This window comes from Babylonia areolata, chromosome 16, assembly GCF_041734735.1.
Source record: "Babylonia areolata isolate BAREFJ2019XMU chromosome 16, ASM4173473v1, whole genome shotgun sequence".
Lineage (NCBI taxonomy): Eukaryota > Metazoa > Mollusca > Gastropoda > Neogastropoda > Buccinidae > Babylonia > Babylonia areolata.
The window spans coordinates 13,384,698-13,411,735 of NC_134891.1; the positions used below are offsets into that span (position 1 = coordinate 13,384,698).

Here is a 27,038-nt window from a genome sequence, read left to right on the forward strand (position 1 = left end):
CTTACAGTTTCATTTATGTGCTGGTATGGAAGTTTGGGAGTGAGGAGTAAGCGTGTTTTGAACGATGTCATGAGTGTATGCAGTAAAATTGTGGGAGTGAAACAAGCTAGTATGCAAGAGCTGTATGAAAGTCGAGTGGTTAAAAAAAGCAGGCAGATAGCAACTGACGACACCCATATTTTAGCAAAGTATTATGAGCTATTGCCATCAGGACGACGCTACAGAACTTTTAAGTTGAAATCCAGAGCTCTGAAGACTTTTATTCCACGTTCAATCCACCTTTTAAATTCTTGAGAACTGGGTGTGTGTGTGTGCGCGCGCGCACTCTCATGTGAGACGTGTGAAAGTCCGTGCATGATAGGCTGTACCTTGTTCTAGTTGTGGTGTGTGTGTGTGTGTGTGTTTACTGAGCTTAAAACGTGACAATTGGTTATAATGAATGTGCAATATGTAGGAAGAATAATGTGCAATATGCAGGATGAATGTACAATGAATATGTCTAATGCTAACGTCCATATTCTAAATATATTTCTGTTTAATAATTACGATGTAATAATTAATTGCAATGTTTTTAAAAGCGAATATGTGAAATGCTTTTATTTGAGAACATATGTTTATTACTCTTGTTTAATCAAGTTATCCGCGTGTGTGGGGTGGGGGTGCGGGGGGTGCGGTGCGGGTGTGTGCTGATTATCTGGTTGTGGTTTTCCGCAATTCATCTTTATTCTTATCTTATCTGTCTATTATAATCAATGTGCAGTATAGTAGGCTATGTTTATAATTATATTCAAATAATGTTTCTTAATTCTTTCTGTTTTTACATTAAGAATACTAGTTATTACCTGCAGTGTGTGGATGTATGTATGAAACGATGTATGTGATATTTTTTACATTTGTATCTTCGTAATATTTGTTGGGGCTGTTGTTGGCTTTTACAGTTATGGTCCCCATGTTGTTTACTTGTCTATGTTGTGATAATGCACCTGACCAAATTTCTCCAGTTGGAGATAATAAAGTTATTCTTATCTTATCTTATCTTATGTTTATTGATTCTTTTTAATCAAGTCATGTTTACTATTTTTGGGTTGAGTAATTGTCTACATTTGTCTTGCTGTACTTGATGTAATAAAGTTATTTTTATCTTATTGAAAGTTCAACGTGTTAACCCTTTCACCGCCAGTCAGTTTAGAGTGCAAAATTCCCTTATACTATTAACACAGAAAATATGGTGTCAAGAATAGCTGGGGATTCCCCCTGTGATGTGTAGAAAATATGGCATTTCCTACCACTGAACATTTAGAGCAGTAGGTTCATGGATAACAAACCAATGATCTGGTTACACTTCAGTGACATGAGTCCTCTACCTAGCTGCTGCATAAATACAAGTTTGGCAGTGAAAGGGTTAACGACTGGGCTATTGCACCTGTCACTGCATCTCTCCTTTTCCTTCTCTTTTCATTCTTTCTGACCAATTCCCTGGCATCTGTAAGTTTAACTGAATTAGTGGAAAGACTGCTTTTCTTTTCCTTTGTAATGTAATCACAGAGTAGCGGCAGTTTCATGCTCTTCTTTATATTTCTGTGTCATATATGCATGTAAACTGGAAGTGAATATGAATTCCACAGGCCAGAGATGGTGGTGGGGTGGTACCACTCCCACCCTGGGTTTGGCTGCTGGTTGTCTGGTGTGGACATCAACACCCAGCAGAGCTTTGAGGCCTTGTCTGAAAGAGCTGTCGCTGTTGTTGTTGACCCCATCCAGAGTGTCAAAGGAAAAGTGAGCAATATATTATTACTTGCTGATGAACCATACTTTTAGGACTCTCAGTCTCAGGCAATATTTTTTTCCCTCTACCTTGATCCATGCACTTAATACATGAGTGCACCTTATTGATGGATAGAATTAGAAACAGAACAAGCGTGATGGTTTTAGCCTAGTATATTATGATCTAAGAAATACAGTATGAATGAAGAAAAATGAAATAATCTGGTGTCATTAGGATAAAGATGAAAAGTGATCAGAAGTCTCCACATGGTAGTAAACAAAAACTTTATGCAAGACAGTTGACTGCAGAACATTCAGCCCACTTGTTTGCAGGGTAGCCTGATGTTCTGTTCTGGACAGAGTTTTGTTTACTTTGTGTTCTGGATGTATGTATTGCAGGATCACTGGATTTAATGTACAGTATGTATTGGTACTGGAACTTAAGTCAGAGAACAGTGCCTTTATATTGTTTATCTGGATATATAAAATCACATGGTAAAAATACAACAACAACAACAACAAAAACCACACACACACACAGTTTGAGAAACTAAACAATTGAAGTCTTAAATCCTGGAGTGGGATGGTGTTCATGTTTTGTTCAGTATTGTTAGATTTTCTGATAAACTCAAAGTAATGATTTACAAGGAATCGTAGATGCATGATGTGATTGTTGGAGGAACTGATTAACCAGGTGCACTGTGAAATTGGCTTTCCTACAACCCCTAAAATTTTGCAGGTTGTGATTGATGCTTTCCGTTTAATCAACCCAAACATGATGGTACTGGGTCAGGAGCCTCGACAGACCACCTCCAACTTGGGTCACCTGAACAAACCCTCCATACAGGTTAGTGGCTAGTTGGATATGTCCTGAGTGATTTGTAAGATCTGCTTGATTGTTTGGCATAGGTGTGGCTATGCTGATCACTATGTTGTATTCTCCAGAATGCACATACAACATGATTAACCGGGAAAGTGATGGAATCCATCGTAGCATGTAAAACTAACAGTCAGGTGTAGATCCTGTGTATCAGTATGGGACTTAAACTGTCTGTGTCACTGTAAAGTCCTCTACTTGCTAAACCCAAATCTGAAGTAAGTCTGTAAGTGAGCTGATCTCCTCAACAGGACTCATGTTCAAATTGACAGGTTTTATAGATAGGCATACCTGTTTATGCTATGACTTAAGCAAAGCATTTTTGTTTTTTGAAGCTATTGCTGCGCTGCTACACATCAATGCATAAAACTCTGCAAAAGCCTTGTTGCTGGCTACGCAGTTCACTTCTGATGCGGTCCAAACACAGATCCTTGGTTTTTTTTCTCTTCAACTGGTGGAGTGCATTTTTCAGCTCGTGGGATTGCATTTCTTTGTTTTATTCTCCATCACCGCCCACAAGTGTTCTCATGATAAGTGCTTGAAGCAATTGCATGCCCAAGCACAGGCACCTGTAATAAATGAATATGTCTCTATTTCACCATCCTTCTTCTTCAGCGTTCCCAGGCCATATTCAGACAGTCAGTCCAGAGTAAGTTACTAAGTCCGCTAGAGCTCTGTAGCTGTTCCCCACAACTTGTCCTGGAACGCTGGGGGACTGGGCCAGATCTGGCGCCTCAGCTGTTTGTGTAGATGGCAGTCTTGTTTGAGGAGCGGTGTCACACGGACATTGGTCTGTGTGGGAAATTTTTAGTTGGTAGAGATGGGAGAGTAGCTGACAGTGGCCTGTGCGCAGTCTGAGGATTATGACTTGCTGAGCTTGACCCAGTTGATGGATGCTGTCCCCCACTGCTCCTAGATGTGGCCGTTCTCGCCAGCTGTTTCTGAAGTGACTGCGCAGAATGGTCTTTGCAGATTGGGTGAGCCTGCTTCCTGCTTTGGGGAGCTTCTCTGCCTCTTCATTTCCTGCAGTGCCGCAGTGAGAGGAGATCCACTGCAGGTCCGTTGTGGTTCTGGCACTTAGGGTCTGCATCTCAGACTGGATGTCCCGCAAAGTTTTGTCCCCCACTCTGGAGGCTTTGTAGGACAGCTTGGCAATCTGTGAGGAAGACAGTGTGGTCTGGCAGACTGTCTCTGTGGTTTAGGAGTTGGACTGCAGCTAGAAGCACAGATGCTTCGGCTTTAAAATTCGTTGAGGTGAGGCCAGTAGTAATGGAATGCCTCACTGAGTTGTCATCTGGGAGTCAGTTTTCACCATCCAAAATGGCGGACAAGAAACGACAATGTGAAACTTCAGACAAAAATCAGATTGTGAAATTGTACAGCCTTTAACATTGAAGTCAGACTGCAAGAAAAGAAAAAAAAAAGAAAGAAAGGCGGAGCAAAAGTTTATCAGTTTGTATTACCAGAAATACTCCTGTCTAGTGTCATCAAAAAGGGGCCATAAATTGGTTTCTGCCTGATATGCAAAACTGACTTCTTTTGTGAGCATGGTGGGTTGTTTGATTGTACTCAGCACTGTGGGTTGTTTTGTTGTACTCAGCACTGCAATACCAAGACACATGCAGACAGTGAGAAAGCCATTGGAAAGTTCAAATCCATGGCTTCATTCTTTCAGCCCCAAATGGTAGAAAAGTTGAGTTTATGGTCTTTCCTCAAGTTATTCAGTCAGTCAGTTAGAATCTGTTGTTTATAGCCCAATGGATTTATCAAGTTCAGTTCATGGATATAAGTTCAAGTTCCTCATTCTGTTTATTGCCCATCTGATCACAACCAAGTTGATTGGAAGCCTCCTCTTTGACACATTTGAGCACTAATTTCTTCAATTGAATGCATTGAAGTGACCCTGGTTACTGTTATACTAGTGCATGTGTGTGCATTTGATATGTATGTAAATAAATATCTGTTGTGGGATGAACATCAACACTAATTATTGCCTGTTCCCTTCATCAGCCAATCTGAGACATTTATCAGTGCTGATTAAATACAATTTTATCAAGCTGTTTATGTAAGGTAAGAAAACTATTCCTTTGTCTTTATCATGATAATTATGTTTTGTAATATTTATATCAACTTTGGTGATAGAAAATGCTTGGTAAAAAAAAAAAAATGCTTCACTTTGCTACTATGAAACTGCACTTTAATTACACATACTTAACCGTGACCCAGCTAGTGCAGACTCCAGCAGGGGTCTGACATTCCTGTCCTGTGCAAACTACTATCTCCTCCCGAAACCTGGAGGGGGTCAGGCTGGTGTTCTCCTGACCCACTCCCGGGAGGGTCACTACCTTGTCGTGGTCGGGAGGCTTAGTGGCCAGTGATCGAGCGAGCTATGTCGGCGGGGGCATCAGTGCTTCTTGGGGTTTGGTGCTCTGATCCCAGGTCTTAATTGACAGCCTACATAGCCATCGTAGCTGTCAGGGCTGAATAAGTGGTGGTTTTGTACTGATGCCCCTGATAGGGCTTCCCATGCCGAACAGGTCGTGAGTGAGGCCCAAACTAAACGAGACCCACTGTCCCTTTCGCTGTTCTCTATTCTTCTTTTTACTGCCTCTTTTCTGTCCTCAGCTCCCCATCAAGCCTTCTTTTCCACATTCTTTTTTTCTCTGCGGCCTTCTTTAGGCCCGCCGTGTTTGCCGTGCGGCGCGACCTGTGATGGAGGGGAATGAGATCCTGGGGATTGAGAGAGCACGCTGCTCTCAACACATCCCTTTGGCTCGGACCTCTCCTAAGACAGGCGGCACACATTGGCCCGTGTGTGTCAATCGGCTACCCCTTCGTGGGGCTGGGTCAAGACTGGCAGTTTAGTGGCTGACGAAGGTAACCCCCGTAGTGCTCGGTTCTCTGTCCCCGGGAGCTGGGCATGATCGGGGGGGAACACGTTGGAGCTGGACTGTTGGTCGTATATCCCTCCCGAAACCTGGAAGGGGTCAAGCTGGTGTTCCCTTGACCCTGGCCCCTAAGTTGGACCCCATGGTGGGTGGGTAAGGGAGGGATGAATTCACATTTTTTTCAACATGACTTCCAAAAAATCACACACCCCTAACTCGGGTAAAAGACGAAGACAGGGAACGGATGACTCAGACTCCGATTCGGAGGTCGTTGAGAGCTCTGGATTTTGGCCATCGTGGCTGGTGATGGAGGGCGCTGATGACGACAAGCCGTTGTCGGCTCTCAGCCCCTTTGCTATCCAGAAGGGCTTTCAGTGTCTGGCAGGATCGCTGAAGTCCATCAAGAGGCTGAGGAGCGGAGCATTTTTAGTTCAGACGGAGTCCAAAAGGCAGACACAGCTCCTTCTCAAGGCGACCACTTTCGTGGATAGGGCGGTGAAGGTTTCCCCTCACAAAGGTCTCAACTGCTCAAAGGGGGTCATCAGATGCCCGGAGTTGAAAGGTGTGTCTGAGGCCGAGATCAAGAGCGAGCTGTCCTCTCAGGGAGTGACCGACGTGTACAGGGTGACGGTGAGGAAGGGGTCGGACAGAGTCCCGACCAACACTTCCTTCCTCACCTTCTGCTGCCCGGATGTCCCCAAGGACATTCGGGTCGGATACCTCATGGTCAGTGTAAGCTTGTATGTGCCGTCCCCTCTGAGATGCTTTAAATGTCAGAAATTCGGACAAGTCAGGGACCGATGTAAGGAGGAAGAGGCGTGTGGCACCTGTTCGAAGGCGGCGCACCAGAGCGATTGCGTCAGTGCAGCCCGGTGTGCGAACTGCGGAGGTGGCCACCCGTCCTCATCGAAAGACTGCCCCGCCTGGAAAAAAGAGAAACAAATCCAGAAGGTCAAGACCGAAAAAAAGATATCCTTCTTTGAGGCAAAGAAACAGGTGGAGGCCGCGTCGCCTAAGGCGTCGTATGCCTCTGTCGTCAGACCCAGGATGGTGGACGTCGCGGTCCAGACGACGTCCACAGGAACGCAGACGGACGACTTAACCGCCTTGTTAGAACCGTTGGCCTTGGGTGGAGACGCCGTGTCCACCCCTTCCCATCCTGTGCGGCAGTCCTCAGGGGCTGCTGGGCGGGAGAGAAAAGCCTCGGGCGGAGGCACGTTGTCCGCCTCCCGCCCCACCCCACCCCCCGGCACCCCTCGCCCCACCTCTCGTCTGCCTGGCCCTCGGGCTGGCGGAAGTGGCCGGAAACCCCCCATACCTCCAAAACTCAAGGAGGGGAGGGTTGCAGGATCGGGAGGGGCCGAGGTGGTGGATATTCCGACTCGGTCGGAATCCGAAAAATTTATTTCGAAAAATAAATTCTCCATCCTGGCGGACCTTGAGCCACCACAAGCAGAGGAGCAGGGGGTAGCGATGGAATAGGCTGCTGCTTTAATTTTTTTAACCTTTTTTAATGGCAGTGATCCACTGGAACATCCGGGGGTTCCACGCCAATTTTCAGGAACTCCAGCTGCTTTGTCGTGCTTTGAAACCTTCAGTGCTGGCGCTGCAGGAGACTCTGCAAAGAGATGGCAAGGTTTTATCTCTCTCTGATTTTAACTCCATTTTTAAACCCGCTCAACCGAAGCAAGAGGGATTGACGGGAGGTGTCGCTCTTTTTATTCGCAAGTCCCTTTTATACAGTACAGTTCTTTTAAGCACCCCTTTACAGGCGGTGGCAGTGAGAGTCACGCTTGAGAAAACCATCACTGTCTGCTCTCTCTACCTTCCTCCTTCCGTCCGCGTTCTGAGGCAGGACCTCATGAACCTGGTCGACCAGCTCCCACATCCGTTTTTACTGTTGGGCGACTTCAATGGACACTCCCCGCTCTGGGGAAGTGAGATGACATCAGCCCGAGGTCTTCTCTTGGAAAACCTTCTTTCAGACATGGACTTGTGCTGTCTTAACGACAAGTCTCCCACTTACCTGCATCTGTCCTCTGGAAAGCTCTCGTGTTTAGATCTGTCGGTCTGCGATCCATCGTTGGTCCTGGACTACGAGTGGAAAGTGCACGACGATCTGCACGGGAGTGATCACTTTCCTGTCGTCCTCCGCCCCACAGATGGAGAAGGTGACTCTCTGCCTGACCGCCTGTATTACGACAAAGCAGACTGGAGTTTTTTTACCACCAAGATAAGAGCGGAGCTGCAGGAAGAAACAGTATTGAAAAGCAAGGACCCTGCTGACGCTCTGACTCGGATCGTTTTAGATTGCGCCAAAGCAGCAGTCCCATCGTCTACCTCCAAGCCTCAGGTCCCTAGAACGCCCTGGTTCAACGCGGAATGTCGGGAGGCCCGCAAGTCTCGGAAGAGAGCGCAGCGACGCGTCTTTCGGAGACCGATAGCGTTCGAACCCATCAACAGCTGAGGGCGAAAGCCAGGTATGTTTTTAAAAAGAGCCAGAGGAAGTCATGGAGAGATTTTTGCTCTTCCTTAGCCTCCAACACACCCAAGAAGAAAGTGTGGAGGGTTTTAAAAAGAATTAAGGGCTAAAACGTATGCCCGACCTTTCACCATCTTAAACTCTCAGACGCTCTGGTCACAGAGAAGAAAGCAGTTGCCAATTTGCTTGCCTCCACAATAGAACAGAACTCGAGATCTGCTAACAAATCTGCTCTGTTTCTTAAAACCAAAAACCTGTCAGAAAAAACACCATGTAACTTCTCTTCCGACAACACAGAGAATTACAACCTTCCTTTCACAATGAACGAACTTAAATCTGCCCTTCAGACCTGTACGGATTCCTGTCCAGGAATGGACGAGGTCCATTATAAACTCCTAAAGCACCTTCCCCAAACCTGTCTGGACACCCTGCTTAAAGTTTATAACCACATCTGGGTCACAGGCTTTTTTCCACCCTCCTGGCGGAAAGCCCTCATAATCCCGCTGCCGAAACCGGGAAAAGACCCCTCGAACCCCTCCAACTACCGCCCAATTGCACTGACCAGCTGCATCTGCAGACTGATGGAGAAGATGGTCAACGGTAGACTGATGTGGAAACTAGAGACCGACGGCTTTCCGCACCACCCCTGTGCACAGCCTGTACGCAGAGGCGGGGGAACCGCCTCTTTCCAACCGCAGACTGAAGCTGACCCTGAACTATTATCTGAAATTGTTCTCTGAACCTACAAACCCAGCTTACGACGCTGTATTCAACAACCCTTTCGATAAGAAATTTACAGACAACCCAAACTGCATACCTCCTCTCGGACTCCGCATTCAGCCGCACTTAGAAAAGGCCGATCTGGATGTCGGTGGCATCTCGGATTTCTCTAAGTTCCCTGACAGCCCTCCGTGGACCTTTACAACACCTGAGGTCCGATTCGATCTGGCCTCGTACCGTAAGGACACCACCAGTTCTCTGGCCTACAGAACCTACTTTTCGGAACTGTGCCACAAATTCCCCACTTTTCAAAGCATCTTCACTGACGGTTCCAAGTCAGAGGACGGAGTCGCCGCATCTGCGTTCTGTCCCGACTTTCCTGACCGGCCCTCAACGGAACACATCCTGTCTGACAGCTCGGTGTACACCGCGGAACTGACCGCACTGGTTCTGGGGTTAAAAATGGTTCTCTCTTCGAAACAGAAGAGATTCATGATCTTTTCCGACTCCTTGTCAGCCCTGGAGGCGATCGCCTGCAGGAATATCACTCATCCCAAACTGCTGGAATTTTATGAAACTTTTACTCTCGCAACGAAAAAAGGATACGAGGTTGTGTTGGCCTGGGTTCCAGGACATGTTGGCATTCGTGGTAACGAAAGGGCGGACCTGCTGGCCAGGAACGCTGTAAAGAAAGAATTGTCCAGATCCTTGGTACCCTATACAGACATGAAGCGGAAGGTCAACACTTACGTTAAGGATCTTTGGCAAGAGGAGTGGAACACCCAGACGGACAACAAGCTCTTCCAGATCCGTCCGGACCTAAAAGAGACCCTCCCTTCGGGGGTGAAGAACAGAAAGGAGGAGTCTGTGCTGTGCAGACTGCGTACGGGGCACACTTTTTTTACTCATTCTTACTTGTTGAAGGGGGAGGAGGCCCCTCGATGCATTCCCTGTGACGAGCCTCTCACCGTGAAACACGTGCTCCTTGACTGTTGGGATCTGCATGATGTTAGACGCAGACATTACATGGCGGTTTCTTTGAAGACTGTTTCGTGATGCCCCTCCGTGGGCGCTGATGGACTTCTTAAAAGAAGTGAACCTTTTTAACCAGATTTGAAGGTTTTAAACTATGGAAGTTTTCTTTTTAACTTTGGAGTGGAAAGTTTGAAGTGATGACTCGTTTTAATTGGTTGTTTTTTTATCCTTGTAGTAGTTATTGATGCGGCGATAGCCTTGAGATGGCCTTAGTGGTCGCGAGGCTCTAAGCACCATAATTTCATTTCATTTCAGCGTCAAAAAAGTGGGGGGGGGGGTGCAGGGGGGGGAGTGTGCCCATCGCCTGTCAGCTCGCATGGAGGAGCTCTACAGATCTGGCTGTCATGCCTAAGGCAAGCCCAACACGGCGACCTAGCTCTGTCTCGTGCCACAGTTTCCTTCAAACACAAAAATCACTTCCACTATCGGCCCACATCCGTTGTGGAATCATCAGCTCAAACCACATGCGCACCGCCTTGCATTGACGCTCATCCGCACTCAAATGAGACAACCCTATAAGGGTACGTGTTTCCTTCCCTTCCTTTGATTCGAAGGGCTCTCAGTAAAGTGTGGGTTCAACCCACCAACCCGATTTTCCTTACGCTGCATTTATCAGCACAGCTGTGGTCCACAGACCTCCCCCACAATACAGCTGTGGACCTCTGTCTTCTTTGCCCGCACCAGTATCCTTAGGCGACACAGTACACTCTACTTTCGTCGAATTCTACTTGAGGGACATCTATCGCTTTAGGGATGATGGCTCATTGACTTCTACCAGAGAGACGTCGCATGCCTGCGGGATGATGGCTTAAGAGGCATCGCTTCTGTGGTAGTTGCACAACAGGCCATCGCAGCACACAGACAGTAGAACAGGCGAGCCCTCCACCTTGTCGCGCTATTCTGCACTAGTTGGGTCACGGTTAAGTATGTGTAATTAAAAGGAAATTTTTTATCTAAAATTACGTTTAAATAACCGTGACCCAAATTTAAGACCCTCCCGGCCTCCCTGCTTCCTGTTCTCCCTGCTCACTGCGCTGGTGATGGCATATTGCCGTCAAAAGAGGGCGCTAGCCAGCGGGACAAAGAGGAGGTTACCTACTTCCGGGAGGTTATCGGCCGTAGTTTCGTTTTCTTCGCATAGGCGGATAGTAGTTTCCACAGGACAGGAATGTCAGACCCCTGCCGGAGTCTGCACTAGTTGGGTCGCGGTAAGTATGTTATTTAAACGTAATTTTAGATAGAAAATTTCCTTTTTGCCCATCCAAGCTACAGTTGTATGTGTTTGGGTTAAACAGGTCCGGATATGAACTTGGTTTCAAGTTCAGCTTGACATTGACCATTGACCCAGACAGTTCCCTCAGAAGTCACACTGACACATTCGGTAGATTTTGAGTCTGCTTGCATTTTGCATGATTTGCACATTTGCGTGTTATGCTTTTCCCTCATTCTGTGTGTCTGTCTTTCCCTGTCCCCCTTCCAATCACATTGGAATTTTTTTCTTTTTCAAAACTTAATATATTAATAATTTTAGATAGATGACAGATGACATATTTGATAAGGCGATTGTGTACCATTAGTACTCTTGTATATTTTTATTACTGTTGCATGATGTTTTTTGTATTGGATTTGGTGTAAATATGGTGAATGCATGCTTTCAGGCACTGATCCATGGCTTGAATCGACACTATTATTCTTTGGCCATCAACTACAGGAAAAATGAACTGGAACAAAAGGTGAGTTCTGCAGTCAAAGAAACCACTGGTGAGTCCTCACATGAGACCACACTGATTTGTTATGATGACATACACATACACCTAACACGCGCGCACACACGCGCGCGCGCGCACACACACACACACACACACACACACACAGAGAATTATTTCACATGTTATACTGTGTGATCAGATGCTGCTGAACCTGAATAAGAAGAGCTGGGTGGATGGACTGACCCTGCAGGACTACAAGGACCACTGCAGTCTCAATGAGAAAACTGTTGGCAACATGCTGGAACTTGCTAAAAACTACCACAAGGTGAGTACACAGGCAACATGCAGGAAGCCTTGCTCTCTACTGCTGCATGTTCAGCATGCTGGAACGCACAGTTCATTAAATCAGAACAAGCTTTTGGTTTGCCCATTTCTGAAAAAGATGCAAGCCATGGAAATAACTTGCATGATCCACTTAATATATATTTGAGCAGCAAAAGTAGGGGAAATTTACTTAAAACAAATTTTAGTTGATACAACTTTGTGTTGGTGATTGGGGTGGGCATCGTCAGTTCTCTCTTACCATAGTGGAATGGACAGTGATGATACTTATGGAAGTGACAAGGGTGATGAAATTGGGGAGGATTTCAGTACTTACGATCTTAATACAGGCATGAGATTTTTCCGACTATAGTCAGATTTCCGACCGAAAATTGGCTCCAGAGGCCATTTTTGAGATTCGCGTAAATCCGTTGAGAAAATCAGAGGGGGTTTGGGTGGGAAGGGGGGGGGGGGGGGGGGCGTTTCCAACCCACGAAGGTTGCATGAACGTCGTCCGACCGATCGACAATACAGACCCACAGCGTTTGCTAAAATACCCCATGTTTGGATAAGCTAACCAATTGAGAATAAGTGTTCCGTTGCTCCTGTGTCATCATTCAGCTTATCAGTATTCGGTCAGGATTACAAAACTCGCTCGCGGGCTTCACGACTTGCAAAGATACCTGATTTCATCGATCGTCTTCAGTCATTGACAAAATGAGAAAACTCACAAAGGATTAGAGGATTTTTGCAACAGACATCGATAAAGGAGTGAATAATAAGTGGAACTGGGTCTGGCAAGATGAGATAGTGAAAACAGAATAATAGTGAAGAACAAAAAAATAGCTTTACGGGTAGGCAACGCCATTGACACTGTGGGCAAGGCCAAGTGCAATTGGTGTCAGATTGTATGGGTGTAGCTCTTCAGTCTAGGCATGGAAATATGTTTTCAGATTTGCATTAAAAACGGAGCGTCCGTTTTCTAGAAGAAAAAAAAAGAAAAAGCCGACGGGCTGTTCTATATAATATCATTTACTGATGATCTGTCAAAAATGAAAACGGAATGCTCTTTCGAAAGCGTCGGTTGTTGATCCCTTGAGAGGCGACCCAGTGACTTGTCAGAGCACCAAAATTGAAGTCAGAAAGTTTCCTAACGGTTGATTGAAGTTGTCAAAATGCCGATAACGAAAGACAATCCCTACATCATGCACGCATTGATATCACTGTGAAAAGCACGCACACGCGCACATGCACGCACATGCAGTCGATCACATACACACACGCACAGACATGTGAGCGCGCGTACACACACACACACACACACACACACACAGCAGTGCGCGTGATCTCCATCCCTGTCAAGCCACAAAAGGGCGGTGCTGGGGTACATCTGCTTGACCCTCTGTTCATTCAGCAAAAGCTGCCAATGTTTGCCACTGTATGCACAAGTAACATTGTTGCGATTGAAACAGAAACTTTGTAGCAACTTACAATGTCAGTGCTGTTTCTGACTTTCTGACACAGAGTGTACAGACAGTTCATGGCTAGAGTCAGTTTATTTAGATTTGAGACCTATAGCCAGCCAGCGGGATTACCAAAGTTACACACGCACGCACAGACGCAGAGCTGAATTGAATGCGCGCGCACACACACACACACACACACACACACACACACTCTTTGAGAAAAAAATGACATGAATGCATTCACATATACACATACTCTGTTTTTTTATTTTATCTCTCTTTCACACTTGCACATGTGCACACATAATAATTATGAGCTATCACACAGAGCTTAATAATACGCACATCCGCACGCACGCTCACACACATTCTCTCTTTCTCACACACACACACACAGAGATTGAAAAAAACACACACACCACACTACCACACACACACAACACACACACACACACACACTCTCTCTCTCTCTCTCTCTCTCTCTCTGTTCTCAGCGCTGTTCTCAGCACTGTTGTGATTTAGCCTAAGTTTTGTGAATTTTCAGTATCAGATTAAAATCACAAAGTTCAAACTGCTGAAATTATTTGTGGAAATGTTTGTGGAATACATACGTAAGTGTTTTGTGGTGGACATTTTTCAATAGTTGGAAAAAAGGCTTTCTGTGAACCTGATTGTGACTTTAGCTGTTTTCTGTGAACACTCCTTGACCACTCCCTGACCAGCACACACAGGTAACGAACAGTGACTTTTCCGTCTGTGTTTTGTTTAATTATTTTTGTTAATACAGTCATCATATTGACCTGTCACAACAAAATGTGTGCACAAACATTGCAAGAAATCAATGTGGTCATATGGAAAATGTTTGTTTAACAAAGATTTCCGTATATCACCCCATGGCATATTAAGTGCAATGTAGGAACACAACACTGTGGCACCATCTGTTCTATACACGTTGTTCATTGTCCAGTATCTTTAAGGTAATTATTATCACAAGCAGATAATGGATGAGCAACAAGATTTAAAACTTTTACCCACCTTTGGTTCAACTCAGAAACGTTTCTTTTGTGGTCAGGAAGAACTGTGTGTGTGGAGAAACAGTCTTGTGTTTCGGCACTCCGCCAGTGTCAGTGATGGTATCCAGATTCAGATATCGGATTTTGACACTTCCAACAACATTTTGACCACTTTTCCATTACTAATTGATTTTCCCCCACTGAGTAATCTGTGCAAAACTGTGATAAGAGTTCTTTGTGGTTCAGTCAAAAGCATAACTTTAAGCCTTTACTTCAAGCTATACGCATGTGGCACCTTCCTGTGCCAGGGCACTGACTGCTCCACGTGAAACACAGAGGAGTGTGAGCAACTTAAAACCTGTGTCACCACTTTTGTGAACAACAAAGACATTCAGCAACTGGCGACGTCCCTGCTGGAAACCCCAGTCACCTTTATCCAGTCTTTTCCAGACATTGTGTGTCTGAGGCCACCGGATGACGTGTCACTGCCCCCCTTCACTGCAGGCCCCACACCTCCCTCTTCCGATCCTGAATGCAGTCTGTTGCGCTGTGACGATGCTACAGAGAGCGGTGTTGTCGTTCTTCTTCCCACACGTGTCATCACTTCACACAGTCCCGACACCATAAGTCGGTATTTGTGTGGTTCATCCGGCGGGATCGACGAGGACCATCTAGTCATCCTGGGGGTGGGTGGGTTAGGCTCTGTGGGTGCGCAGATGACTGGTCAGGCCAATCCGCGCCGGAAGGTTCTGACGTGGTGTGGACAGGGGATGGTGGCGGCTGTCGGGGACTTGCTGGCACTGCTTTTCCTGGCCTGTCTGCGTTGCTCTGCAGCGATTCTGTTGGCCTCACAGCATTTGGCACCTTTGTGACAGCTGAACGCCACTTTGGTCTGTCCATTGCATTCAGCTCCCATGTGTCGTGGCTGATGTTGAAGGCCTTCAGAGAAGCTTTCAGAGTGTCTTTGAAGTGCTTCTTTTGGCCTCCATGGGAGCTCTTGCCATGTTGGAGTTCACCGTACAGCAGTTTCTTGGGGAGCCGGTGGTCTGGCATGCGAACTACATGGCCTGCCCAGCACAGCTGGGCCTGCATCAAGATGGTGTAGATGCTGGGCAAGTTTGCACGAGTGAGCACCTCTGTGTCAGGGATCTTCTCTTGCCACTTTATGCCGAGAAGTTTTCTGAGGCTGGTGGTGTGGAAGTGGTTCAGCTTTTTGGCGTGGCGTTTGTAGACCGTCCATGATTCACATCCATGGAGCAGTGTGGTGAGAACTATGGCATTGTATACTTTGAGCTTCGTCTCCAGGGTGATGCCTCTCCTGTTCCAATGTTCTTATGGAGTCTGCCGAAGGCAGCGCTGGCTTTGGCGAGTCTGGCATTCACCTCGTCGTCGATGACAACTGTGCGAGAGAGTGTACTGCCCAGGTCAGGTATGTGAACTTGTCCACCGCGTTCAGTCGTTGCCCGTTGATGAAGATGTTTGGTTCAACATAAGGCTTTCCTGGAGCTGGCTGGTGCATCACCTCGGTCTTCTTTGTGCTGATTGTGAGGCCAAATTTGTCACAGGCAGCAGAGAACTTGTCGACACTGTGTGCATGTCAGCTTTGGAGGCAGCTTTGAGAGCGCAGTCAGACGGTGTCTGTCCTCACCTTGGTGTTTGCTTGAAGCCTCCTGAGGTTGAAGTGAGCCATCTCTGCGGTACCTGATGCCAATGCCTACGTCAGCGTCTCTGAAGGCATCTGTCACCATGGCTGAAAACATGAGACTGAACAGGGTGGGGACAAGAACACACCCTTGCTTGACTCCGTTGGAGACAGGGAATGGTTCTGAAGTCTCTCCGTTGTCTTGGACTCGGGCCAGCATCCCATCGTATCGTGTAGTTGCCGTATGATGGTGATGAATTTTCTGGACATCCGTACTTCACCATGATTCTCCAAAGGCCATCTCTGCTAACCAGTATCGAAGGCCTTGGTCAGATCGACATAGGTGGAGTAAAGGGCGGCGTTCTGTTCCTGACGCTTCTCCTGGAGCTGCCTGGCAGCAAACACCCATGTCGATAGTCCCGCGTTCTTTCCGGAAGCCACACTGGCTGTCTGGTTGGAGACCTTGCTCAAGGTGTGCTATGAGACGGTTGAGTAGCTCTCTGGCCCCTCCCGAAACTGGAGGGGGTCAGGCTGGTGTTCTCCTGACCACTCCCGGGAGGGTCACTACCTTGTCGTGGTCGGGAGGCTTAGTGGCCAGTGATCGAGCGAGCTATGTCGGCGGGGGCATCAGTGCTTCTTGGGGTTTGGTGCTCTGGTCCCAGGTCTTAATTGACAGCCTACATAGCCATCGTAGCTGTTAGGGCTGAATAAGTGGTGGTTTTGTACTGATGCCCCTGATAGGGCTTCCCATGCCGAACAGGTCGTGAGTGAGGCCCAAACTAAACGTGACCCACTGTCCCCTTTCGCTGTTCTCTATTCTTCTTTTTACCGCCTCTTTTCTGTCCTCAGCTCCCCATCAAGCCTTCTTTTCCACATTCTTTTTTCTCTGCGGCCTTCTTCAGGCCCGCCGTGTTTGCCGTGCGGCGCGACCTGTGATGGAGGGGAATGAGATCCTGGGGATTGAGAGAGCACACTGCTCTCAACACATCCCTTTGGCTCGGACCTCTCCTAAGACAGGCGGACACAATTGGCCGTGTGTGTCAATCAGCTACCCCTTCGTGGGGCTGGGTCAAGACTGGCAGTTTAGTGGCTGACGAAGGTAACCCCCGCAGTGCTCGGTTCTCTGTCCCTGGGAGCTGGGCATGATCGGGGGGGAACACGTTGGAGCTGGACTGTTGGTCGTATATCCCCTCCCGAAACCTGGAAGGGGTCAAGCTGGTGTTCCCTTGACCCTGGCCCCTAAGTTGGACCCCATGGTGGGTGGGTAAGGGTGGGATGAATTTACATTTTTTTCAACATGAAATCCAAACCAGTTACACCCCCCTAACTTTGGAAAAAGACGACGACAAGAACAGACGACTCAGACTCAGATTCGGAGGTTGTTGAGACCTCTGGATTTTGGCCATCGTGGCTGGTGATGGAGGGCGCTGATGACGACAAGCCGTAGTCGGCTCTCAGCCCCTTCGCTATCCAGAAGGGCTTTCAGTGTCTGGCAGGATCGCTGAAGTCCATCAAGAGGCTGAGAGCGGAGCATTTTTAGTTCAGACGGAGTCCAAAAGGCAGACACAGCTCCTTCTCAAGGTGACCACTTTCGTGGATAGGGCGGTGAAGGTTTCCCCTCACAAAGGTCTCAACTGCTCAAAGGGGGTCATCAGATGCCCGGAGTTGAAAGGTGTGTCTGAGGCCGAGATCAAGAGCGAGCTGTCCTCTCAGGGAGTGACCGACGTGTACAGGGTGACGGTGAGGAAGGGGTCGGACAGAGTCCCGACCAACACTTTCTTCCTCCACCTTCTGCTGCCTGGATGTCCCCAAGGACATTCGGGTCGGATACCTCATGGTCAGCGTAAGCTTGTATGTGCCGTCCCCTCTGAGATGCTTTAAATGTCAGAAATTCGGACACGTCAGGGACCGATGTAAGGAGGAAGAGGCGTGTGGCACCTGTTCGAAGGCGGCGCACCAGGGCGATAGTGTCAGTGCAGCCCCGGTGCGCGAACTGCGGAGGTGGCCACCGTCCTCATCGAAAGACTGCCCCGCCTGGAAAAAAGAGAAACAAATCCAGAAGGTCAAGACCGAAAAAAAGATATCCTTCTTTGAGGCAAAGAAACAGGTGGAGGCCGCGTCGTCTAAGGCGTCGTACGCCTCTGTCGTCAGACCCAGGATGGTGGACGTCGCGGTCCAGATGACGTCACAGGAACGCAGACGGACGACTTAACCGCCTTGTTAGAACCATTGGCCTTGGGTGGAGACGCCGTGTCCACCCCTTCCCATCCTGTGCGGCAGTCCTCAGGGGCTGCTGGGCGGGAGAGAAAAGCCTCGGGCGGAGGCACGTTGTCCGCCTCCCGCCCCACCCCACCCCCCGGCACCCCTCACCCCGCCTCTCGTCTGCCTGGCCCTCGGGCTGGCGGACGTGGCCGGAAACCCCCCATACCTCCAAAACTCAAGGAGGGGAGGGTTAGCGGGATCGGGAGGGGCCGAGGTGGTGGATATTCCGACTCGGTCGGAATCCGAAAAATTTATTTCGAAAAATAAATTCTCCATCTGGCGGACCTTGAGCCACGCAAGCAGAGGAGCAGGGGGGTAGCGATGGAATAGGCTGCTGCTTTAATTTTTTTAACCTTTTTTAATGGCAGTGATCCACTGGAACATCCGGGGGTTCCACGCCAATTTTCAGGAACTCCAGCTGCTTTGTCGTGCTTTGAACCTTCAGTGCTGGCGTGCAGGAGACTCTGCAAAGAGATGGCCAAGGTTTTATCTCTCTCTGGTTTTAACTCCGTTTTTAAACCGCTCAACCCGAAGCAAGAGGGATTGACGGGACGGTGTCGCTCTTTTTATTCGCAAGTCCCTTTTATACAGTACCAGTTCTTTTAAGCACCCCTTTACAGGCGGTGGCAGTGAGAGTCACACTTGAGAAAACCATCACTGTCTGCTCTCTCTACCTTCCTCCTTCCGTCCCGTGTTCTGACGGCAGGATCTGATGAACCAGGTCGACCAGCTCCCCACATCCCGTTTTACTGTGGGCGACTTCAATGGACACTCCCCGCTCTGGGGAAGTGAGATGACATCAGCCCACGGTCTTCTCTTAGAAAATCGTCTTTTCTGACATGGACTTGTGCTGTCTTAACGACAAGTCTCCCACTTACCTGCATCTGTCCTCTGGAAAGCTCTCGTGTTTAGACTCTGTCGGTCTGCGATCCATCGTTGTTCCGGGACTACGAGTGGAAAGTGCACGACGATCTGCCACGGGAGTGACCACTTTCCTGTCATCCTCCGCCCCACAGATGGAGAAGGTGACTCTCTGCCTGACCGCCTGTACTACGACAAAGCAGACTGGAGTTTTTTTACCCCAAGATAAGAGCGGAGCTGCAGGAACGAAACAGTATTGAAAAGCAAGGACCCTGCTGACGCCTCTGACTCGGATCATTTAGATTGCGCCAAAGCAACAGTCCCATCGTCTACCTCCAAGCCTCAGGTCCCTAGAACGCCCTGGTTCAACGCGGAATGTCGGGAGGCCCGCAAGTCTCGGAAGAGAGCGCAGCGAAGCGTCTTTCGGAGACCGATAGCGTTTCGAACCAATCAACAGCTGAGGGCGAAAGCCAGGTATGTTTTTAAAAGAGCCAGAGGAAGTCATGGAGAGATTTTTGCTCTTCCCTTAACCTCCAACCAACCCAAGAAGAAAGTGTGGAGGGTTTTAAAAAGATTAAGGGCAAAAAACGTATGCCCCGACCTTTCACCATCTTAAACTTTCAGACGCTCTGGTCACAGAGAAGAAAGCAGTTTGCCCAATATGCTTGCCTCCACAGTAGAACAGAACTCGAGATCTGTAAACAATTGCTCTGTTTCTTAAACCTAAAAACCTGGTCAGAAAAAACACCATGTAACTTCTTTTCCGACAACACAGAGAATTACAACCTTCCTTTCACAATGAACGAACTTAAATCTGCCTTCAGACCTGTACCGGATTCCTGTCCAGGAATGGCCCAGGGCCCTTAAAATTAAAGCACCCTTCCCCCAAAACCCGTTGGGGCACCCCGCCCTTTAAAAATTTTAACCCCATCTGGGTCCGGCTTTTTCCCCCCCTCCCGGCGGAAAGCCCCCCCCAAAACCCCCTGCCGAAACCGGGAAAAAAACCCCCCGAACCCCTCCAACTACCCCCCAAAATTGGGATGACCAGCTGCCTCTGCAGATGTGGAGAAGATGGTCAAAAGGTAGACCCGATGTGGAAAAATAAAAGGCCCACGGCCCTTTTGGCGAAAAAACAGGGGCGGTTCCGCAAGCTCTTTAAACCCTTTACCCTTGGTTCGTCTGGAAACAATGTCAGAAATGGTTTTGTGAAAAAACAACATTGGGGGTATATTTTAGATTGGAGAAAGCTTTCGATAACGTGGAAGTTTTTTTTTCTTTCCGACTTGCACAAGCTCGGTTCCCGGGGCACCCCCTCAGTTCATCCCAAAATTTTTTTAAAAAAGACCCAATTTTCCCGGTTTAGACCGGGGACCACCCTGTCCGGGCATTTTACGGAGGGTGGGGGTCCCCCAAAAGGGGGCATCCCGTGCCCGGGTTTTTCAGCATCAAAAATTTAAAGAATCGTTCAATTCCCTTTTAGAAAAAGGAAACGGAAACTCGCTGTTCGTGGATGATTTTGCCCTTTTAGCAAACCCGGCCCCCCCCGAAAAGCCAGCCCTCCAGCACGGCTTAAACTCTGCGTCAACAAAAATCCAATTTGGGCAGAGGAGAATGGCCCTTTACGTTTTGTCCTCCAAAATGAATGATCCATTTTTATTTAATTTTGCCTTTTATTTGGACCCCGAAATCCCTTTTGGGAACAAACCCCCATCCCGGGGTCAAGGGAACCAGTTTCTGGGGTCATTTTCGATCAGAAGCCCGAAAAATTCCCCAAACCCAATTTAAAAGTGAAAAAATCTTTCCCAAAAAACCCCTTTAAATCAATCCCAAATTGTGGCCCCACACGAACCCGGGGTTTCTGATAAGAAAAAATCTCTTGACCTCTACGGCCCTGGTCCCGGGCCAAAACTGGATTTTAAAATGTGGTTTACGGCTCGGCCGACCGTTTTATCTGAAACCCGTTGGACCCTTGTACACCCCCAAGGGCTCCCTCTCCTTTTGGTGCTTTCCGCACCAACCCCGGCCAGCCCGTACGCAGAGGCGGGGGAACCCCTCTTTCCAAACCCCAACTGAAGGACCTGAAAATTTTATGGAAAATTTTTCTCTGAATACAAACCCCGCAGCGTGTATTCAACAACCCCTTGATAAGAAATTTACGAAAAACCCCAAAATGCATAACCCCTCTGGACTCGAAACACCCCACTTAGAAAAAGGCCCTTTGGATGTCCCGGTTTGGATCCGGATTTCTCTTTAATTCCCCGACAAACCCCCCGTGGGGCCTTTCAACCCTGAGGTTGTTCGAAACTGGCCCCGTTTTCGTAAGGCAAAACCCGTTTTTAGGCCCACCGAACCCACTTTTCGGAAAAATGTGCCCCCAATTCCCCACTTTTTAAAGCATCTTTACTGACGGGTTCCCAAATCAGAGGAAGGAGTCGTGCATTGGGTTTTGTCCCGACTTTCCCGACCGGCCCCAAAAGGAAAAAACATCCTGTCTGGCAGTTTGGTTTGGGGACCGACAGCTTGGGGTTAAAAAAAGGTTTTTCTTTTGAAAACAGAAAAGATTTATGATCTTTTCCCCCTCCTTGGTTTAGCCTGGAGGCGATCGCCTGCAGGAATATCACTCATCCCAAACTGCTGGAATTTTATGAAACTTTTACTCTTGACACGAAGAAAGGATACGAGGTTGTGTTGGCCCTGGGTTTCCAGGACATGTGGCATTCGTGGTAACGAAAGGGCGGACCTGCTGGCCAGGAACGCTGTAAAGAAAGAATTGTCCAGATCCTTTGTGCCATATACAGACATGACGCGGAAGGTGAACACCTACGTTAGGATCTATGGCAAGAGGAGTGGAACCACCCAGACGGACAACAAGCTCTTCCAGATCCGTCCGGACCTAAAAGAGACCCTCCCTTCGGGGGTGAAGAACAGAAAGGAGGAGTCTGTGCTGTGCAGACTGCGCGCGGGGCACACTTTTTTTACTCATTCTTACTTGTTGAAGGGGGAAAGAGGCCCTCGATGCATTCCCCTGTTCGAGCCTCTCACCGTGAAAACACGTGCTCCTTGACTGATGGGATCTGCATGACGTTAGACGCAGACATTACACGGCGGTTTCTTTGAAGACTTTGTTTCGTGATGTCCCTCCGTGGGCGCTGATGGACTTCTTAAAAGAAGTGAACCTTTTTAACCAGTTTGAAGGTTTTAAACTATGGAAGTTTTTTTAAAATTTGGAGTGGAAAGTTTGAAGGGTGACTAGTTTTAATTGGTTGTTTTTTTATCCTTGTAGTAGTTATTGACGCGGCGAAGCCTTGAGATGGCCTTAGTGGTCGGCGAGGCTCTAAGCACCATAATTTCATTTCATTTCGTTCTCTGAACCTACAAACCCTGCTTACGACGCTGTATTCAACAACCCTTTCGATAAGAAATTTACAGACAACCCAAACTGCATACCTCCTCTCGGACTCCGCATTCAGCCGCACTTAGAAAAGGCCAATCTGGATGTCGGTGGCATCTCGGATTTCTCTAAGTTCCCTGACAGCCCCCCGTGGACCTTTACAACACCTGAGGTCCAATTCGATCTGGCCTCGTACCGAAAAGACACCACCAGTTCTCTGGCCTACAGAACTTACTTTTCGGAACTGTGCCACCAATTCCCCACTTTTCAAAGCATCTTCACTGACGGTTCCAAGTCAGAGGACGGAGTCGCCGCATCTGCGTTCTGTCCCGCCTTTCCTGACCGGCCCTCAACGGAACACATCTGTCTGACAGCTCGGTGTACACTGCGGAACTGACCGCATGGTTCTGGGGTTAAAAATGGTTCTCTCTTCGAAACAGAAGAGATTCATGATCTTTTCCGACTCCTTGTCAGCCCTGGAGGCGATCGCCTGCAGGAATATCACTCATCCCAAACTGCTGGAATTTTATGAAACTTTTACTCTCGCAACGAAGAAAGGATACGAGGTTGTGTTGGCCTGGGTTCCCGGACATGTTGGCATTCGTGGTAACGAAAGGGCGGACCTGCTGGCCAGGAACGCTGTAAAGAAAGAATTGTCCAGATCCTTGGTACCCTATACAGACATGAAGCGGAAGGTCAACACTTACGTTAAGGACTTTGGCAAGAGGAGTGGAACACCCAGACGGACAACAAGCTCTTCCAGATCCGTCCGGACCTAAAAGAGACCCTCCCTTCGGGGGTGAAGAACAGAAAGGAGGAGTCTGTGCTGTGCAGACTGCGTACGGGGCACACTTTTTTTTACTCATTCTTACTTGTTGAAGGGGGAGGAGGCCCCTCGATGCATTCCCTGTGACGAGCCTCTCACCGTGAAACACGTGCTCCTTGACTGTTGGGATCTGCATGACGTTAGACGCAGACATTACACGGCGGTTTCTTTGAAGACTTTGTTTCGTGATGTCCCCCCGTGGGCGCTGATGGACTTCTTAAAAGAAGTGAACCTTTTTAACCAGATTTGAAGGTTTTAAACTATGGAAGTTTTTTTTTTAACTTTGGAGTGGAAAGTTTGAAGTGGTCACTCGTTTTAATTGGTTGTTTTTTTTATCCTTGTTGTAGTTATTGACGCGGCGATAGCCTTGAGATGGCCTTAGTGGTCGGCGAGGCTCTAAGCACCATAATTTCATTTCATTTCACTCCCACTAGCAGAGCTGTCAAATCACTGCAGCACTATCCTGATCTACGCAGAACCAATACCTGAAAAATATTCAGACTGTCTGAAATGAAATTGGATTAGGTAGTTTCTGGTTTGATCCAGTTTGATTTACATTCCACATGGTTCAAAAAGAAAGTAAAGCGCTGTTTAAAAGATAATTTTTTACAAGATTGGTGTCGACATGTAGATAACAATACTACGTAAGATATTTAAACCAAACTTTGGCCAAGATGCTTATTTTACAGTGTTATCAAATAATTGTGTAACTGAGTTAGTAAACTATAAAGCAACCAATAATCCTTTGCCTGTTAATGGAAAGCATTTTTACAATTTTACCTAGAAATGAAAGAATCGGTGAAAAATGCTACACAAATGACATTCCTGATGAGTTTCACTATTTCACCTTCAAGTACTTGTTTGTGCACCCTTTATTTGAAAGCATCAGACAAAAATGTTTATCAAGATATAGAACCTGTCCAGACTGCATTAATTTCTACTGTTTGTGACAGAAAAAAAAGAATTGTGTTGAAACTTAAATCCATTGTTTCTTCTGTTTGTAGTTCTTTTCTATAAAATTTTGTCTATGAATAGGGAAAAGATTTTTGTTTATTGTTTATGAAAAATTACTTGTTGATATGCATTTGAGTGTTTGATGGAATGGGACTTTTTCTAATTTTTGACTTAACTCTTTTTGTTTGTATCCATGGACATGGTGTAAGTAAAAGATAAATGTATGTAACGATTTAATGCCCCCAGGGGGCACATGAAATAAACTTCTAAACTAAAAAAAAAAAAAATGCTTGCTGTTGTTTAGAACTGGCAGTAGAAGAGGTCCTGACAGAAAATCTTCACATTCATTGATGGAAAAAAGGTGAAGACCCTATAGAGTTGCCTGGCTTCTCTGATGTGAAAAAGGGCATTGACAGACGGACTTGTGTGCAGGCGCTGGAAGAAGAGGAGACCATGACACCAGAACAGCTGGCCATCAAGAATGTGGGCAAACAGGTGTGTTACAATTAAGCCAGATGGCAGATGTAAGACCACAGCATTCAATATTCAACACCAAACAATAACATTGACACCTTGATTGACACATTGTATTCTTACTCTTGTCCAAAACAATTTTTCATTTGAGGATGACTTCAGAATTCAGTTCATTTCCAACTTCGCTTGTTGCCATTGCTGCATTTTTTTTTTTTTTTTTTTTTTTTTTTTTTGTAACATTGTTTTTTGTTGTTATTTTTTAAACTGTTGTGATACCATTGTCACATGTTATTATAGTTTTAATTGTTTACATGCTTTTTTTTTTTTTTTAACTGTTGCAGGACCCCAAGCGCCATCTGGAGGAGCACGTAGACGTGATGATGACGACAAACATTGTGCAGTGTTTAGGTGCCATGTTGCACACCGTTGTCTTTAAGTAACTCTTGTTCGTGACTCATTCTGCATACAGATCCATTCACTTCACTCACTGATTGATCGAATCCCAGTTATTCAGTGTGACATTTGTTGAAAGAGATGAGGGTAGGGGAAAGAAGGGGTGTATATGTTTCATTTTGTATATGTTTTTAGCAACTTGGTGTAAGAAGAAAAAGTCGATTTGGAACAGTTTCTCTGGTCTTTTATTCACACATGCATGCACATTCACCAAGGCATGGGCAAATCTACGTTCTTATATGATATATTTGTTGGCTGGTTTTTGATAAAAATACCAGAAGCTGATCCTCCGCAATGGCATTTGCATCAGTTATTTCACTTGTTCAGATTCTGTCATAGAAGCTTCTATGATGACTGAGTTAAACCTGAAAGAAGTGTAGAAAAACTGACAATCTGGAAAGGTATTCAGTGCTTCAAGCAAGTGAATGAATTAAACCATTGAAAATATGTGAATTTTGTTTAAGTTGACTTGTTAATGTGAGGGAAGGCTAGGTCTTCTGTTTTTGCTAGTCAGCAGGAGTGAAGACAGTTGTGTAATATTTACATCTCTATTTTCTGCTGCTTTTTTTCTTCTTTTTTTTTTCTTTCTTTTTTTTCCATTCACATTGTGGTGGTGATTTCCAGTATATAAAAAAAGGTATTCAGTGCTTCAAGCAAGTGAATGAATTAAACCATTGAAAATATGTGAATTTTGTTTAAGTTGACTTGTTAATGTGAGGGAAGGCTAGGTCTTCTGTTTTTGCTAGTCAGCAGGAGTGAAGACAGTTGTGTAATATTTACATCTCTATTTTCTGCTGCTTTTTTTCTTCTTTTTTTTTTCTTTCTTTTTTTTCCATTCACATTGTGGTGGTGATTTCCAGTATATAAAAAAAAAAAAAAAAAAAAAAAGGACTCACTTTATCACACAATTACAGAAGTCTTTATTTTGCTGTCTGTTCAGTGAAGCAGTGATCTTGTGCAGGAAAGAAACGAGATCTAGGTGTGACATTGCCTGTGAATGTCAAGTCTTGTAATTCCCCACAACCACCCCTGCCTCCCCCTTCATAATAATAAAAATTATAACACAATGAATTATTTTTAAATTGCCTATAGTGTTGTGTAATGCAAGTCATTGTGCTGTACACTATTCTGTCATGTGCTGGACACTAACAGCAAACACACACACACACACACACACACACGCGCGCGCACACACACACCCCCTATTGCACAGCGAAGGAAATGCTTGTCAAAATAACTGTTTTGAGACAGATTTTAAATTCACTCAGAGTTGAGTGTTGTGCACACTGGATTGCAGCGAGTTCCAAAATTTTGGTGCAGTGACAACTAAAACCACCTTCCCCAACTGTCTTCATTTTCTCTTTTGGAAGTCTCAAGAGCTTTTTCTCCACTGGAAGAATGAAGAATGTGGGAGGAGTGGTATGTGAAAAGTGAACAGACAGATTCAGTGGAAATGACCCCTAAATATAACAATAGGCAAAAACTTCAACTTTGTATTCACATCTAAATTTGATAGCAAGAAACTATGAAATATATATTGTGACTTTTTTGTTGTTGTACAGCACCATTTCAGTGGCATTAATCCCACGCTGCTCATTCCAAGTCTCGCATACACAGCAACACCCAAGTTCGTTTGTTGCAATTTCAGTGTCAGCAGTCCATAGGGAACTGTCACCAGGAGGCCACACACCTGCACAGCTGCTGGATTGAAATTGAGGTCACCATGAGAGCAGGGCATGAAAGGCCCCAGCATTTTATGACAGTTTTTGTTTTTTTATGCAAGGCTATATTCTACTCTTCCTTTCACGAGAGATACAGACACTTGTGGTGTAAGGAAATTTAAGCGATACACCCAAAATCATGTCTGTGGAATGGATGATACTCAACTGCATGGTCCAAG

The 27,038-nt window shown here is 46.5% G+C and overlaps 1 protein-coding gene across 2 annotated transcripts in view; it reads left to right on the plus strand.

Annotated features, from left to right (window-relative positions):
• Positions 1 to 26,209, plus strand: part of LOC143291176 (26S proteasome non-ATPase regulatory subunit 14) — a 56,656-nt gene extending 30,447 nt beyond the window's left edge. For both annotated transcript variants that reach the window (XM_076600890.1, XM_076600889.1), the window contains exons 6-11: positions 1,626 to 1,776; positions 2,504 to 2,611; positions 11,425 to 11,499; positions 11,675 to 11,800; positions 24,644 to 24,706; positions 25,027 to 26,209. In XM_076600890.1, the coding sequence (XP_076457005.1) occupies positions 1,626 to 1,776; positions 2,504 to 2,611; positions 11,425 to 11,499; positions 11,675 to 11,800; positions 24,644 to 24,706; positions 25,027 to 25,125 (622 nt within the window). In that variant the 3' untranslated portion in view covers positions 25,126 to 26,209. The remainder of the gene's footprint in view (positions 1 to 1,625; positions 1,777 to 2,503; positions 2,612 to 11,424; positions 11,500 to 11,674; positions 11,801 to 24,643; positions 24,707 to 25,026) is intronic.
• The last annotated feature ends 829 nt before the right edge of the window (positions 26,210 to 27,038 follow it).